At 34.3% G+C, this 17,425-nt stretch overlaps 3 protein-coding genes across 5 annotated transcripts; all 3 read left to right on the top strand.

Annotated features, from left to right (window-relative positions):
- Positions 1-1,046: 1,046 nt before the first annotated feature.
- On the top strand, positions 1,047-3,841 carry LOC7458161 (remorin 1.4). Of its 2 annotated transcripts, XM_002304448.4 has the most exons (6): positions 1,047-1,343; positions 1,862-2,012; positions 2,168-2,221; positions 2,310-2,397; positions 3,120-3,201; positions 3,360-3,841. In XM_002304448.4, the coding sequence occupies exons 2-6, from the start codon at positions 1,868-1,870 to the stop codon at positions 3,558-3,560; spliced, it is 570 nt and encodes a 189-aa protein (XP_002304484.1). In that variant the 5' UTR covers positions 1,047-1,343; positions 1,862-1,867; the 3' UTR covers positions 3,561-3,841. The 2 variants fall into 2 exon arrangements, with proteins under 2 accessions (XP_002304484.1, XP_024452854.1); XM_024597086.2 differs by lacking the exon at positions 1,047-1,343 and having other exon boundaries at positions 1,453-2,012.
- A 1,471-nt stretch (positions 3,842-5,312) lies between these two features.
- LOC7458160 (LIM domain-containing protein WLIM2b) lies at positions 5,313-7,442 on the top strand. Its single transcript, XM_024597085.2, has 5 exons — positions 5,313-5,764; positions 5,910-6,009; positions 6,152-6,174; positions 6,284-6,373; positions 6,998-7,442. Exons 1-5 carry the CDS (start codon positions 5,630-5,632, stop codon positions 7,286-7,288), a joined length of 639 nt encoding a protein of 212 aa, XP_024452853.2. The 5' UTR covers positions 5,313-5,629; the 3' UTR covers positions 7,289-7,442.
- Positions 7,443-8,740: 1,298 nt separating this feature from the next.
- On the top strand, positions 8,741-15,290 carry LOC7458159 (uncharacterized). Of its 2 annotated transcripts, XM_024598005.2 has the most exons (15): positions 8,741-9,154; positions 9,358-9,450; positions 9,502-10,069; positions 10,358-10,493; positions 10,609-10,723; positions 10,812-10,901; positions 11,032-11,331; positions 11,405-11,512; positions 11,945-12,016; positions 12,299-12,385; positions 12,689-12,760; positions 12,868-12,957; positions 13,805-13,912; positions 14,154-14,222; positions 14,916-15,290. In XM_024598005.2, the coding sequence occupies exons 1-15, from the start codon at positions 8,903-8,905 to the stop codon at positions 14,988-14,990; spliced, it is 2,235 nt and encodes a 744-aa protein (XP_024453773.1). In that variant the 5' UTR covers positions 8,741-8,902; the 3' UTR covers positions 14,991-15,290. The 2 variants fall into 2 exon arrangements, with proteins under 2 accessions (XP_024453773.1, XP_024453772.1); XM_024598004.2 differs by having other exon boundaries at positions 9,358-10,069.
- The last annotated feature ends 2,135 nt before the right edge of the window (positions 15,291-17,425 follow it).

Below are 17,425 nucleotides of genomic sequence, written 5' to 3'. Positions count from 1 at the left end.
TAATTCATTGACATATATTACTTATTTATTTTCCTTAAATATTATCTCTGTGAGATCTTAAAGCAGTGCAGGCTTTAATTTTTCTGGATCTTATCCGTTAGGCTTTAAGACAGTTCTACAGTATTGGTTTTTATAAAGCTATTGGATGAACTCGAAGGAATTAATTTTAGAAATACCATTTCCTTGATGTTAAGTGATTTTCAGGATAGTTTCTGTGATTATTTTGAGCAGCCATATAGTTTTTTTAGTAGACATTCAACTCAACATCGATGGATCATAACCAAGATTAATTTATCTTTCATCTAGTTATATTTTGTTGGATGGTTCTTGTTTCAATTCAATTATCACCATGTTTAGATATTTGATCAATTAATTGATCTTCACCCAAACACGCCTCAGCTCATAGAAAATGAGTGGTTTTTGTCCATGAGAGTGGGATTTGATATCCTATATGCATGGAAAGTGCAGGTGAAGATAAAATCCAAAAAATGAAGAAGAAAAGATTCAGAAGATTTCAGCATCATTAACTCAAGGAGATGTTCACTTCTCACCTACTACTTATCACGAGGGATTTCATAATTCGTTCAGCTCGAAATCTTTGTAGACCCAACTAGTTTGACGCTTCTTTATGGTTGTAAAGCTACCTTCAAGGATGTAAGCAGCTTACCTGCGTCCTAGTTCCTACCATACCTCCTAACCAGTCCTTTATTATCAAGGGTAAACCTCTTTTTTGCCCCTGCCCTTCGTTTGGTATCAAACAATCTTTAGAGAGAGAGAGAGAGAGATTTGAGAGGAAACAAAAGAGGAAAAGCAATGAAAGTTAAAATGAAATATGAAAAGAGGCGGTCTTTATTTAGTAGTGGAGGATAAACTAAAACTGTAAGAATAATATTGGAAAATTATAAATTATGTGGGTAGAGGTGGAATATTTATGAATCGATTGTTTATTAAAATTTCTATTTGAAAAGGATTCATCCCCGAAATGACTGCCAATGCTTCATTACCCTTAATTCTATATGTAGAATTTATATTCGTTGAAGAAAATATATAAATGCAGAGATTCTCAGGAAACATAGGCGTTAAAGTTAAGGTTGTTGCCAAGTGGCCCAAGTCGGCTATCCAACCTGTTTTGTCTTTCTTTTCCTTTTTTTTTGTTCCTTAACAGTCAAACAATTTCCATAATGACTGATTCCGATTAATTTTAGGGTATATCCTAAAAATAACACGTTTTCAAGCTTTTCCTCTCATTTGCTCTTGGTGTTCTTTCTTTATTTTCGTCCGAAGATTGCACCTCTGTTAGCAAGGGACATCCTCCTGTCTGTGGAACACTCTTCTCGTTTCAGGTATGAACATAACGTTAATAATCTCAAAGCAAAACCCTTTCCATTGGATGCTAACAGCTCATTGTTTTATAAGACTCACCTCTCCTGATGATTCAATACATGAAATGCTTGAAAGTTGAGAATAATATAAATTAAGTAAATCGCTTTCTTATGATATTGAAAAATAGCTAGTCTATATCTACATGTCTTGAATGTCACACATGGACTACCATATTGTAATGATTTGGCAGTTGCTCGATGTAGATTGGATGAACTTTTGGATCCATAAATATGTTAACCAAAAGAAGACAAAAGCATAGCTTTTTCCTTCCTGAGAAAGTTCAAAGAACCCCACAAATAAATTTGCTTTTTTGTCCATACCCAACTTCCATTTGTACCTACCACAATCCAGCGATATTTACAACAGTTTCTTTCTTTCTCTGTTAGATGGTAATCTTTATAGGATTTTTCGTTTAGTATTTGGTGATAGTTATTGTTGTAAATTGTTTTTTGGGTCTCTGTGGTGAAATTCAAAATAGTACTTTATGGGGGAGGAGGAGCACGAGAAAGCTGAATCTAAGGCAGTCTCTCTGCCTACACCAGCTAAAGAGCATGGACCTGTTAAAGAAGAGAAAGAAGCCTCTTTAAATGATGCTGCTAATGAGAAGAACTTGGTCCCAGTTTCTGAAAGTATGTTCTCTTTTTATTCTTCTCCTGAGAAATTAACATAGAAAGAGAGGAAAGGGGAAGTTTAATAGTTTAATTATTGAGGTTTTTTTATATTTTATTTTTGTGCATGTTACTATAAGTTCCCTAGTTATATGATTGAATCTTCAATGTATCAGATGCTGCAGATACAACTGCTGCTGAAAACGTTTCAGGGGGATCGAATAACAGAGGTGTGTGCAGGATATCATTTGAAGTTACTGCTCTCAAATTTGATATTTTTCTTTTTGACAGAACATATTGATTTATATCTATCTTCAGATATAATCCTTTCAAGGGTTGAAACGGAGAAAAGATATGCTCTAATTAAAGCATGGGTAGAAAATGAGAAGGCTAAAGTGGAGAACAAGTAAGAGACTGTTTCTAAAGCTTTGAACTATCCATCTTTCAGTATTGACATAAAGCAGGCCTCCCCACACCCAGGTTATCAAATCAAGCATAAAAGCATGCTTGAAATGACTCGGGTTCAATCGATTTATCAAACTACTTGCACTATGTACATCTTTGCTAGGGTCTGAAGTTCTCCAGAATTAGAATTTTACTGCATGGAAAGTACATTCAAGCCAATAATTGGCCAGCTTTTTTGTCATCCAACATCAAATAATGTATTTGAAAGTCCCTGGGATTGGGTCTAGGAATCCAAACATATTAGGCTATAAAAATGCATCATTAGAAGAAATTTTCTGAACCAGATCACACACTGTTAAGCTATAAAATCACCAAGAGAGAAACTCCATTACTATTGCCATAGAAGTAAAGTTCATTGTCGTCAGCACATGCTTCAGATATGTAAATGCGAAGACGCTCAATAAATATCTATGTGTGTGTGATACTTGATAGTTTGGTTAGAATTTCCATTTTCAAATGTCTATAGAATTCATCTATACTCTCCAAAGGTGAAAGGTCCATCTTAGATGATTCACGATGTCCTCTTTAAACAAGGATTTTTGCATTTGATTCAGTCTGCAAGTAGGACGTAAATCTTGGCTTCATAAAGCTTTCAATTCCTACTCAATGATGACTTTCAGAGCTTGGTTCTGAGCTAGTTATACACACTGAATTTTCAAATAGGGCTCACAAAAAACTCTCTGCCATTGGATCATGGGAGACAACCAAGAAAGTATCGGTGGAGGCAAAAATAATGAAGTTTGAGGTAATAAACTTATGAACTGAAGTATCGTTCGCGTAATATCGCATCTTCATTTTCTTTACCACTTAATAAACTGCATAGACGTTCAAAGTTCTTGTGTAACATACTGTTGCGATGAACTATTGATTTAAAAGTGTCTCGATTAATTTGTGGCATGATAGGAAAAACTGGAAAGGAAGAAGGCTGAATATGAAGAGAAAATGAAGAACAAAGCAGCCGAACTCCACAAGGCAGCTGAAGAGAAGAAAGCAATGATTGAAGCGAAAAAAAGCGAAGAATGTCTCAAGGTAGAGGAAACCGCGGCGAAATTCCGAGCAACCGGGTATACACCAAAGAAGTTTCTTGGATGCTTTAGTAGCTAAGTTGTTCTGGAAAATCCTGAAGAACGTGGGGGGGGGGGGGGGGGGGGATTGCCAGAAAGGATTTTAAAATTGAGTTTGCTTCGATTTTGGCTTGTTTGTTGGTCAATTCTCTAATTGTCTTCTGATATTGTAAAATTTGGTAACTGGGTGTGCGTGCAAGTACTGTTACATCACCCAAGTTATGTCATGAACCAAGCTTGGGTTTTGATATTTCCTTTTGTGTGAGTAGACGTTTCTCCAGTCGAGGAAAACAAAAATGAATTAAACTATGTTATCCATAATCCAATTTAACTTCTTAAGCTAACGTTCTCAACCCCAGAAGAATATTTGGTAGAGAATAAGAAAATTTCAAATCAATTGAAATTATCAAAATTCTCACAGTTCCAGTTCCAGTTCCCATGGAACTCTTTTACAGGTCATTTATCATTTTCTCTCCTCTCAAGAAACCACCAGTTCACTCTCACTACTCCCGACATCCAAGAAACAAAAGAGAACCCAATTACGAGAACCAGATTCTAAGCCGACCCATGAAGACAGAGACGACGAACTCGCAATCGACTCAGTGAGTTGAAACGGGTTTATTCTCATCTTGACTCTTTCAAAACCACATTCAGAATGAGCTCTTCAACGTTTGAATGGTTGTCTAGCTTGCTCAAACCATTGCTAGGGTGCTGACCCAATTTGAGATAAGTGTCACTTATTTTTCATTCTTCCAAGCATTTTTGGGGTCTGAGCTGAGTTTTTGGGGTCTGGTGAGAGGCAAAGGGAGGGCTGGTACTGGGTAGACAAAGTGATGCGGATGTAACATAAAATAGCATCCAAAAGTGGGACACGATCAGTGAAAGGTTAAGAGAAATATGAATGATGGACCCCAAGAACATATAATAGTCAGAAACTCCATATTTTCTCTGCATTAGCAACCTTTTCTTTCCATTTGTTTTTCTGATTTTGTAAATCTCGGTCATTTACTATAATTGCCTAGGCATGCATGGCCCACTAACCTTGTCTCTTTTTCAACCATTCCAATTAGTAGGCAGGACCCAATCTGAGTTAGATCTCTCTTGTTGTAGTTAGGACATGGGTGAGCATTCTGTTAATTCAAAAACAAGTTCCATTTCAACATGAAGCCGTTTGGCTTGGTATGTGGTTTGTTAGGGGCTCTGAGATTTGCTTTGTGAATTTTACGGAATGGAAGTGCTTGCTGCTAATTTGGCAGAACGAAGATGACCTGTTAGATGTTTGTAGGCAAGTTTATGCGATCTCCTCGTATCTTTTTTATAATGGCAACTGAGCAGTTAAAGAATTTATGACAGTAATTTTCAGGGACATTAAATGATTTTTCTTTATTTTTTTTTAACACCATGTAAAGTATTTTGAACTTATAAAGTATTGGAATAATTTTTCACAAACTTTTCAAGAAATATTGAAGTTTTTTTTTCTCTATTTCGAGGTATAAGTAGCGTCAGTGTATTGCAACCTATCCATTTATGAATATACATCATGTCCGTGAACAATGTTTGCATCTTTTATGTAGGATATAAGCAAAGACTCCTGAGTGGTTGGCCGATCAATTTTGGAATCAAATGGATGCTAATATAGTGCTTTATTGTCATGCCCACACACGAACTCTGAAGTTACAGATTGGTTGCTAGATATAGTAAAAATTCTATATGGAGATAACTGATTTGTATACCACATAATAGGAGGATTCTAGTTGTAATTGTTGCCTCCTGTCAGGACTATCTTTAAAAGACTTGGTCAGGAAATGCTTCATGTCTATCTTTATATCCCCACTATTTTAGAACTGTACTTTACATTTTCCAAGAGACATGAACCCTAGGTTACAATAGCTTAAATAAGCGATTCATGTCCTTTTCTCCATCCATTGAACATTCATTTTATTGATCTGGGTCACATATTCTGGGAATTCCATCTATCTTAACTTCTGAGATAGAGTGGAACGGAACTTTCAGAATTTGTTGTTGAACTTTACTGTTAAAGCTTTTCCAAGCATCCCTTCTGATATCAGATTTTATACTGCTGGTTTTAGATTCACCAGGACCAACATAATGGGTTTCACTGGGACCTTAGAGAAATGCAAGGCCTGTGATAAAACTGTTTATTTCATTGAATTGGTGTCAGCTGATGGAGTTCCTTATCATAAGAAGTGCTTCAAATGCAGCCACTGCAATGGACTTCTTGTGGTGCGAGTTCTATTCATTTATCCTTCTCCCCCCCCCCCCCCCTCGCATGCCTTCTCTTTTGTAGCTGTTGTCCATGTAAGAATTAATGAATATGATCTTTTACCAGGATTAACGAATTTGACCCGCCATGAAATTTTTCTTATAGATGAGCAGCTATTCCTCAATCGATGGAGTTTTATATTGCAGACCTCATTACGACCAGCTCTTCAAGGAGACTGGCAATTTTACCAAGAAACTCCAATCCTGTGAGATCCCCCTCTTTGTTTTCCTTATGTTCAATTCTTTTACATACTTTTGGAATTGGTTTTCCACGGAGAAGGATGTAGTCCTCCCTATTTTACCTTTCCTTTGAGCGCTAACAATGTGTTTCTGCATTCTGGCTGTTAGCGGGAGAGAAGAAAAATGGCCTGGTACTAAAATTGCTCACAACTGATTCTTTTTCATTACCCTACTTTTGTTTCTGATGGAAATCTCTAGGTTGTTCGCTGAAGTTTGATGTATGTTTTCCCAATTACGCAGACCAAGGCCCCAAGCAAACTCTCTTCCATGTTCTCTGGCACCCAGGACAAATGTGCATCCTGTAAAAAAACTGTATACCCACTAGAGAAGGTTTCTTATCCAATTCCCTTTCTCTCTCTCTCACAATTCTTATTTCCCCAATTATTAACATTCATTCCTAATCCATTATATGTATATATTTGCACAAACTCAAATGGAAATGCAAAAGTCAGAATAACTCTCATTGATATATTTGTTGTACCATAACCTGGAATCAATATAATTTCATGCAGCAAGTAAGAATTATTTCAATTTAATAATTATTTAATAGTTTAAATTATTAAGTTAAGATAAAAAAATTTATATAATATTAGAGTCTTGTCAATCAAGTGATTACATGTTTGAAATTCAATACTTTCCTTCTAATTATAAAAACTAAACATGAGATAGTGTGAATATATACAAATTTCAAATTTAAATAATTTGTGTTTGAAAAAATATGTTAAATAACAATATAAAATTATTCTTGACACCTCATCTAACAACTTAAGTTTTTAAGTTAAAATATTTTTTGATATAGTATTATAATTTTATTGATTAATTGACTATAAATTTAAATTTCATCATATTCATTCTATTTTATTAAGTTCAGATGGTTCAATACATTGAGATAGAAATAATATGATCAAGTGAGAGTAAAAAGGCTTATCGCTGTAACCAAAATATTCTTGACAGGTGACTGTGGAGGGAGAATTCTTTCACAAGTCATGCTTCAGGTGCTCTCATGGAGGTTGCTTTATCACACCATCATCCTACGCTGCTCTTGACGGTATACTATACTGCAAGGCCCACTTCTCGCAATTGTTTAAGCAGAAGGGAAGCTACAGTTATCTCACCAAAACTTCCACGATGAAGAAAAACACAGTAAATTCGCCAGAAGAAAAATCTGAAGCAGAACAAAACCATTTAACAGTACCAGAAGCTAGCTCTGACTTAGCCATTGCACATGAGAATGTGCAGAACTAGTTATCAATGCTGTATTGTTCCTTTCACATGCCTCTCAAGGGGACATTGAGGTTACAGAAGTGGTTGCTCTCCTTGTTCCTTGGAAGGCATGTGTCAATAGAGAATGGGAACCTGTTAAACAAAATAAATGGTAAAAAGAAAGTCTTTTTATTAATTTTTTCTTGGCCATTCTCTCTCTAATTAGTGGTTTCAACAACAAAAATAGGATCTCACTTGCTATCAATATAAACTTCTTCCCACATGAAGGATTTTAACCTGTTAGACGACAGTATCTACGTTGTAATTCTATAAGATGTGAATTTTACATTAATATAAAACCAAATCAGTTCGTGTAGGCGTTAATTGATAATTAATCATATTCCAAACAAGCATAGTTTATGTTGGACATATAATATTATGTTGATATTAAACTATAACATCCAAACAAGCAATAAATGACAATTTTTACTTGAATAACTAGCCATTGCCTTGCTGTTGCACCGGGTGGTTTTTTTTCTTTTTTTATAGTTTAAAAAAATTATATCTTTTTATGTTTTAAAATTTGATTTATTTTAATTTGTTTCTTAATCCTTTTATAAAAATTATTTTTTTTAATTTTACCCTTCAATCAAGAATTTATTTTTAGATTTTTATGTTAACGTTGATTCTCTTTTTATTTTTTATTTTTTTTGTCCTTTTACTAAATTGATTTTTTTTAATTCTATCCTTCGATCAAATATAAAATTTATTATATATTTTAATTTTGATCCTTATTCTTTTAATTGTTATTTTTAATCCTTTTATATAATTGAATTTTTTTTTTCTATTTTATTATTTTATTTTTGATTGATTGAGAATTGAACTCATGATTTTTCTAGATAGGGTGCTTCAAGTCTAATAAACTAGGTCACGAGTTTGAAAAGTTAATACGAATTAGTTTTTTTTAAAAAAGCTTTATAACTATCTTTTTTTTTTTTTGGACTAAGGGTTTAGTGAGATATCCCGAGTTGACTCGACCCTGATTATCAGGGTTACAAGTTTGACATGCTAATTCGATTTAACCATAACTACTTTTTTTATATCTTTTATAACTCTATTTTATTTTTCTGTATCTAATGAATTGTAAATTAAAATATATTATTTATCTCTTTTTTTAAATAAAAAATTTCCTCGAGTTATTCTGATTATATTTTTTTGAAATTTAATTCATTTATTATTATTTTTTATTTAATTAAAATAAAATTAACTTATTTTAACTAGTTGAATTTACTATTCAATTCACTTTTTTTTTTGTTTTAAAATTTGCTTGCGGTATTGAACTTTATTTTTTACTTAAAAAAATATAGCAGACTCCCGGTGAATTGCTGGCAGTAAGGCTAGTGACATGCTATAATACGGCTGGGGTGACAACGTGGCATATGCTGATACGACGTAAAAGTAAAGTAGCAAAACCATAAAACGCTATCAAGACTCAAGAGAACTAGATAAAGCTCTTCCCTTCCCTTCCTTTTTTCTGCTCGAAAAGTCTCTTTATTTTTTTTCTTAAGCACAGTCACTGGGTGCAAAACATTAAACAAAGTTTAATGCCATTCACCACCATCTGATGAGATTACTCTTTCCAATCCCCCAAAAAAAATGGACTGTCTTGCTCTTGCCACCACCTCAGCCACTTCATCTTCCTTCTCTGTGAGAAAAATACTGTTTCCTTCACCATCAGTTGCAGTAAGAGCAAGAAGTAGCAGAAAAGAAATATGGTTTCCTAGGAAAAATGGGTTCTTGGTTTTGGCTGCAAAAGAAGAAGGACAACCAAAGCTGGACCAGTGGGACCAAATGGAGCTCAAGTTTGGTCATTTACTTGGTGAAGACCCCAAACTTACTCTTGCTAAGGTAATTGCTGTGTTGTTTTTTCAAGGAATGGGAAATTATGCTTATTTTAGCTAAAGTTTTCATTTGTAGTTCAATACTTAAAGTGAAAGCATGTCTATTTTTTGTAGGAACCCTTCAAAGTTCATTTTTAAAAGGGTGTTTATAAATTGATGCTTTGAATTTGATTATATTGGTGATTTTAAATTTGTGGTTTTGTTGCTTAGATAATGGCTAGAAAAGAAAACCCGGATGTTTCATATCTTGAAGTTGAGAAATCATTTTACAAGAATAAGGGTAGAGCAGTAGAAATAAAGGAGGTTCCTTTTGATGTTTCAATGAAAAAGAAACCATCCAATACAATAAAGGAGGTTCCTTTTGATGTTTCAATGAAAAAGAAACCATCCAATGTATTGGATGGTTTGAATTTAGTTCGGCCGGTTCCGAAGGAAGGATTTAAATTTCAAGAAGAGGATAAGCCAGTAGCTCCTCCCAAGATAAAGAAATCAAACCAACCTGTTGAAAAAGCAATGGATAACGCAAAGCGTAGTGTTCCAAATGTTATTTTGAGAAAGCCATCTTTGTATGTAGAGGATGATGTGGAAGATAGGCCATCTAGGAATAGGGTGAATATTTTACCAAATTTAACATTGAAAATGGGAAATGATCAAAATAAGGAGAAGTTTAGTGATATGACACTATTGAGAAAGCCACGACCAATGAGTGTTGATGAGAAGCCAGATTCTGGCAATTTGGGAACTGAAGTTAATCATGATGGTGCTGGAATGAGGGTTGAAAAAGAAGAAGGTGAGAATAGATATAGTGGTTTTACGCTGTTAAAAAAACCCAAAACTATGAAGATTGAGTTCAAGGAGTCTTCAGAAACCGGGGATGCCTCATTTGTGGAGGAGCAAGAAGTAGAAGATAACTACATATCAGGTAATAAACTATGCTGCTTTGTAACAATCCTTTCAGTCAGAATTGAATCTTTTTGGTTTCGTGTTGCTATTTTGTGGGGCTTCTTTTATTCTTTCCATTTCCTTTTTAATGCACGGCAAGATTCAAATATATAAGTGATCCTATCTGAACCCACCTTTTAGGTTCTAAGCTAAAGTGCATATCAGTGGCTTTTTTGTTGGAACTAGAATTGTAAAAATTAAGCACATATTAGTGGCTTTTTTGTTGGAGCTAGAGTTGTAAAAAATAACGCCATGCTTGATTTTTAAGGAAGGCAGCCATCGGAGAAGAGCAATATTGAGTTCACTGAAGAGGAAGCTGCCCTAAACCAACAATCTGGTAACAATTTGGTTGATTCTGCTGTCAAGATCTCTATGGAAGCTGCATTGCAAGGGAAACCAAAGAGGTCTGCAGAGTCATACATCAGATTTATATTCTTAATGTTTACCTGCCAAAGCATTTGTACGCTTATCCTAGTTTTCTTGTTAGATTTTCCTTATTTAACGTGCTGCTTTTTATAGATTAGACCAATATGTTGAAGCGACATCAGCCTCTAGAGTAGAAGATTTGAATCTTGTAAATGCTGAAAATCTTGGAAATGCTAATGAGGATGTCACTTCCATATCACCACTGGAGGTGAGATCGATATGTCTTTATCAAATCTTGTAATGCTTGTGATTGGTAACTGTTGAGTATTAATTCTGGGCAGTTTATGGACTTGTAGGATGCTGATTGGAAAAGGGCAGATGATTTGCTTAGGACAGGAGATAGAGTAGAAGTTGAGTTAATTAGCTTCAGCGTAAGAGGTTTCATTGTAAGTCCAATTTGACAAAGTAGTAAATGGGCTTTGCTTGGATTTGTTTTCTCCTCTTGTACTATGTTATTTGCAGAACAACAAGTTCTTTTCCATGCAACCTCTCTGAATTCCATGCAACTATTTGCAGGTATCTTTTGGCTCTCTGGTAGGATTTTTGCCATACCGTAACCTAGCTGCAAGGTGGAAGTTCTTAGCTTTTGAGTCATGGTTGAAACAGAAAGGCTTGGATCCATCACTCTACAAGAAAAACTTAGGAATAATTGGAAGCTACAATGTCCCAGAAAAGAACAGTTCTCTTGATTCAAGCATTGTTCCAAATATGGATAGAAAAATTGAGGTAGAAAATAAGCCGGATATGAAGTTAGAGGATCTTCTTATGCTATATGACCAAGAAAAACTGAAGTTCCTGTCTTCTTTTGTTGGTCAGGTTTGGAAATATTAACTTGGTATTTTAATCATAAACATTTCTCTTTCAAGTTTTCATGGACTTCTATTTGCAGAAAATCAAAGTGAACGTGGTTATTGCTGATAGAAAATTGAGGAAACTTGTAGTTTCTCTGAGGCCAAAAGAGAAGGAAGAGTTGGTTGAGAAAAAGAGACATCTCATGGTAAGGAGCATGTCCAGATGCACTAATTCTTGATGCTTATTGTTCACTATTTGTTTTATATGCAAGCTTTAAGTTCCTGAAAACATTTGTAACAGTTTGACAGCGAAAATTATTCTCACAATTTATGCAGTTTCATATTCAAGTTACTTCGATTTTCAGAACTGAAACTTGGATTTGCTTGTTGGGTTAATTGTGAGCTGACCCTTTTGTGGTTGAAGCAGTGTTGATAGAAAGAAAATGCACCATAACAATCAAAATGTTACATAATTGACATGAAGAAGCAAGCTTGTTGTTTGTTAGATTATCAGATGAATTTCAGGCCAAACTTTATCTCCTATACATCTGGATTTTGTGTTGTCCAAAAGCTTGTTGTTCATTAGCTTATCAAGCAAGCTTCTGGTCTTGATGTTCTCGTGCCATTTGTTTTTCCAGGCTACACTTCAAATTGGGGATGTTGTGAAATGCTGCATCAAGAAAGTAACTTATTTTGGCATTTTTGTTGAGGTAAATCAATAATTTTGCTACATTCATCAAAGTGAATTAAAGTTATGTATGCTGATAATTCTTCAAGCAAGAAATCATTGCATAGTAGGGAAATTTGAATATTTTTAGAGAAGATATGCAGAAAAAAGGGTTCAAGAGATACCATATTGACTGGTGGAGGGCTGAGTGGTTTGATTTGTGTCAATATCTTGAGAATAATTCCTTAAAATAGAGTCAAAAGTTTAGAGTTATGAGATCTTAGAATACTTGCACAAAATATTTAACCTAACTATACTCATTTAGGTTGAAGGTGTGCCTGCGTTAATTCATGCATCGGAGGTCTCATGGGATGCCACTCTGAACCCTGCATCCTGTTTTAAAGTTGGTCAGGTATGTTACCTGTTTTATGATTAAATTTTCAGACAATTAAATATCTCCATTGACTGTGTACATGTGCTGGATCCATAACGCACCATAAAAGATTGTCTATAGGCTCATCAATACGTGGATCTTCCAGAAAAATTCTGTCCTTATTCTGTGTGCTGTCTGGCATGAGTACTTTGCCTACAACCAAACCTTACTGAAAACTGGCTATGAAAAAAACTGATCAAATACTTCGCTTGTTGTAATGCTTCTTTTGCTGCCAATTCTTTCATGCCATTTCAATTTTGAAGAAAGCTATTCTTGTTGCAGATTGTGGAGGCAAAAGTTCACCAATTGGACTTTACCCTTCAACGTATTTTCTTATCATTGAAGGAGATTACAGTAAGTTATATTTAACTTGTTTATTCGATGCTGAATTTCTATCCTAGGCCAAGGCAATTCAACAATATGTCCATTGTACAATGTGTTGTTTCTCTTTCCCTTGGCAGCCTGATCCTCTGATTGAGACCCTGGAATCTGTCTTTGGTGGTCGTGCTCCCCTGGATGGGAGATTACAAGCAGCAGAAGCAGATTCTGAGGTTTTATTCTCATCCTTTGAGTAACACCTTTAGTCATCAACTCCTCTTGTCACTTTGACTTGCCAAATAAAAGGCTTTCTACTTTTTATTTATTTTTAATTAAGAAAAGACTGCAGTTCAATGTGATTATACAAAGACAATATGTGGATAGAGTAAGAGTTGCTGAACAAGAATATCTGCATCATTATGATTTTTGAATAAAAAAGAACAAGGAAATAAGGCCCGGACTAACCAAACTTGCTTCATAATATTCAAGCAAGATTCTCCAAATAAACTTATTCATGAAAAAAATTGATGATTGTGCTGATTCCAATATGACAAATTGATTCTGGTGATGTCTAATTTTAGAGCTAAGCTTTTACTGGTGCTGTGCCCTGCCATCTGTTAAATAATATTTTCAGTAAAATCCCCAAATTGTGAAAAGTAGGCTTTGAAGGTGGACGAAAGAAATAGGAGTGAAATTTATGGGATTTAATGATTGAAAGGTTTTAAGATCAGTTACAGGGGTTTTCGTAATGATTCATATGTTGACAGCCATGTCAGGCTGGCGATGGAAACACTAGCATTGTTATGTTTTCTCCATTTCATTACATGACGTTTATTTTTTGCTTCAAAGTTTGATTTGACAATTGTAATCGCACAATTACAATGCAATTCTGCTGCAGTTTAGGAAGATTGAGCAAGTTTGCCTTCCATTTCTCAGTTACTTACGGGGTACTTCCTATGATGCATGTATTTATGGAAGCAAGTATCAATAGTTAGTTGAATGATGCTCTATGTATTCCCTGCACCTCGTACATTGTGTTGCAGTAGCTATTCTTGAATTTTCTGACTTGGAATTCTGCAGTGGGCTGATGTTGAAACACTTGTCAAAGAGTTGCAACAAATTGAAGGGATCCAGTCTGTATCTAGAGGCCGCTTCTTTTTGAGTCCAGGTTTAGCTCCCGCATTTCAGGTACAAGGACTTATTAACTAGATATTGCACCAGAAGTTACAAATTAAAGGTGCAACTCACCCCTATAATCATGGTCATGATTTTGCAGGGTGTTAATAGCTGTAGCCAATGTACCATTTGTTAGTGTAGCCTTTGTTTCTTAACTCTGAAAGAAAGCACTGGTTTCTCACCTTCTGTATATTATTTATCCTCGACTCGAATCATGCTAGCTAATCCGATTCTCATCTATCTTCTGCTTCAGGTTTATATGGCGTCCATGTTTGAGAATCAATACAAATTGCTTGCTCGATCTGGAAACAAAGTACAAGAGGTAAAATTTTTGGAGTTTGCAGGTGTTTGTGTTATTGGATTCCTGATGGTCCCATTGATCTTCTTGATCAAGAGATTCACTTTTTGCAAATTGAAAAATGCATCCGTATGAAAGTTTCTTGCATGCATAAATAGTTGAAAGTTTGATCCTATTCTCGTATTAAAAGTATATTACCTTGAAGATTCTGCACTTCTTAAATCAGCATGTTTGAGCCCTGAACTTTTGCCTCGTACAAATAGCTTCATGAACTTGCTGAAGGTATTACAAGACTTCCTTCCTGACACTGCTTATAGTACCCTTACCCTCTTTCAAGTGAAAACAGGTCAAATGCATGAAAATATAAGCCACCCGAACAATCAATTTCAGTTGTTTTCATTTGAAGAGTTTGTTATCCGAGTTCGCCATCTTTACACTTCATAAAGTAATAACTTGAAATTGGCCATAAAGCAGTATAGCTTGAGAACAGGTATTCTGAATTCTTTCCAATAATAAAAATTGCAATCTCTTCAAGAAATTAAAAGAACAAAAAGATGAAATATGCTGGCTGAACAAGGTGAAAGTTAACGACTATGTTGTGACTGTATGAAGGGAAACTGATACTTGATAAGAAACAAACAGTCACGATCTTTCTTTTTAAACACCTTAAACAATTTTATTTATTTTTTGTGTGATTAAACCTCTATTTTGTATCAGGTGATAGTTCAGGCATCATTGAGCAAAGAAGAAATGAAATCTACGATTTTGTCTTGCACTAACAGAGTGGAATAGTTTTGTGCTGAACTGTAAATTCCTCTGACCTCCTACCCAGTCTACAAGTTGCCATATTTCAGACTGCGACGCTGGACTTTGCCACCATTAGCAAAAAAAAGAAAAAAAAGGGGTTCTGTTCAACATATTTTTATTCTTTACTACTTATTTTCTGTTTCTTCTTTGTGTGGATTTGGTTGGGCGAAGATTTTGCGGTATTACACAATCTCTGTTTTGCTGTCACAGGTTGTATTAGCGTAACTGTTGTACAAAGATATTCAATTATGGTATTTTATTAATTTTTATAGAAAAGATTTAGAAGCTGGCTCCGTTATCGCTTGTATAAAACACACTAGCTAGAGAGGACAGTTCAAATCACCATTGCTCTCACGTTTTACCTGATCCTCACAACTGGCATAGCTGCCATGCCTTCACTACATTAGCTCTCGTCTGTGCTGTGCCAGTCCCCACTGTCATGATCTGACAAATTAAACCCAAGATTTATTTCCCCTTTTCTGAACCGTTAGAAATAACCCTTGGAGTGACAAATATTTTCTTTTATATGAATGAAGGTATCGTGCATAACAAATTAACTGAGCAGCTTGTCTCAATCTTGCAACATCAAATCTGAAAAAGCAACCTATCTGGGATCATCCTCCTCCAGACCCCGTACCCTAGATGCAGGCTGCACTGCTGCTGCTGGGGATTATGCAGGTTATGTTAACATTGCAATACAGGGGGATCCATTTCACGTTATCCATTTGTTAGAAAAATAAGATTCCTTTGGTTAGCCTTGGTGGATACTTGATTTTTAGGTTGAAGCTCAAGATCCTTGAATTAACTACTTGCCGGCTCATCTCCCCTGGTCTGACTTGTTGAAATGGCCAGATCTTGATGCAGCTGCTAACACCGGCAAAAACTAAGTAAGGTTGTCAAAATCCGTAAGCAGTATCATGTAGATAAGATAATTCAATAGAAAGAGAAACATAAAAAAAACAAAGTTTAATTTTAAAAAGAATTGAATTTTGAACGAAAAAAAAAAGATAAAAAAAAAAAAGCAATTTCTAAAAAACCCGGGTCACCCGAATAAACCCCTCACTTAGACCATGAGATAGGGATAGCCTGATTGAAAAGAAAACTGAAGAACTTAACGAAGTTTATTTTTTAAAATGAACAACTTCGAAGTATATAATTGGAAAAAAAAAATGACGTCAACCCGTGTTAACTTTTCAAACGAATGACCTCAGGTGGTGACTAAACTGGAAGCACTGTATCTGAAAAGCAACTATTTAAAAACTTGGTTCAGTCCGATAGGTGACCCATGTTCCAAGTGACCCTTGATTTAGACTGGCCTGAGTTTCAAAAGAAATTGGTCAAAAATCTGGATTGGCTAATGTTTTGGTTAACCAAAGAAAAATTCAGTCAAAACAAGGTCAAAACCCATTAAGTATTTTCCTTTTAAAAAAAAAGGGTATCATTTTGACTTCTTTATAAAACAAAAGGATCTGATTGACTTGGATTAACTTAAGTCAACCCACTCAATTTGTGACCCGATAATTATTTCGGATTAACTCTTGGGAAAGGCCTAGAAAGAATAGGAAAAACTAAGGAGATCAAATCCCAATAAATAAAATATCGAATGATGAAATAAATAAAATTGAAGGATAAAAAAATAGCAATTAAGAAAATAGGAACCTCATTTGAAAAAAAAAATTGAGGATAAACTAAAATTTGGAATTAAAGGGCAAAATTGAAAAAAAATCAAATTAATAAATGAATCAAAAATAAAGAGAATTAGGACCAAATTTTTTAAAAATAAAAAAATCAAGATTATGGATCTAAGGATGAAATTGAAAATAAATTAAAAATCGATTAGAGGCTAAAAATCAAAATTAAAAATCAAAACATTGAGGATCAAACGTTAAATATATAAAAAAATATTGAACTGAATGACAAAATCGAAAAGAAAAATCAAATTTAGAAAAGAATAATAAAAAAAACAAAGAGAACCAATTTTCAACGAACTCAATGATGATGAATGAAAATTTTAAAAATAATTAAAGCTAACCCGGTCCAACCTTTAGAATTTATAACACAAATCATGAGGCTGGATCATAACGTAAAAGGCAAATCTAAAAAAATAATGATGTAAAATTCTTAACCAACTAAAATAATCAGGGATAAACTTGAAAAAACAAATAAAAAAATTTTTGAATTAAAAAATGTAGATTTGAAAAGAAAAGGAACCAAATTTGAGACAACAAGAAAATAAAACCAAATTATAAGATATGAAATTAAAAAACAATTTCAATTAAGAAAATAATAAGAACAACTAAAAATAACAATCAAAAGAATAAATACTATATTTTATATAAAAATAAAATGTCAAGAGATGAAATCTAGAGATAAATTAATTCAATAAAGTATTCAAGACAAAAAACATCACAATTAAAAAA

The sequence above is a fragment of the Populus trichocarpa genome, chromosome 3 (genome assembly GCF_000002775.5).
Source record: "Populus trichocarpa isolate Nisqually-1 chromosome 3, P.trichocarpa_v4.1, whole genome shotgun sequence".
NCBI classification, from domain to species: Eukaryota; Viridiplantae; Streptophyta; class Magnoliopsida; order Malpighiales; family Salicaceae; genus Populus; species Populus trichocarpa.
This window is presented reverse-complemented; position numbering and strand designations above follow the sequence as displayed.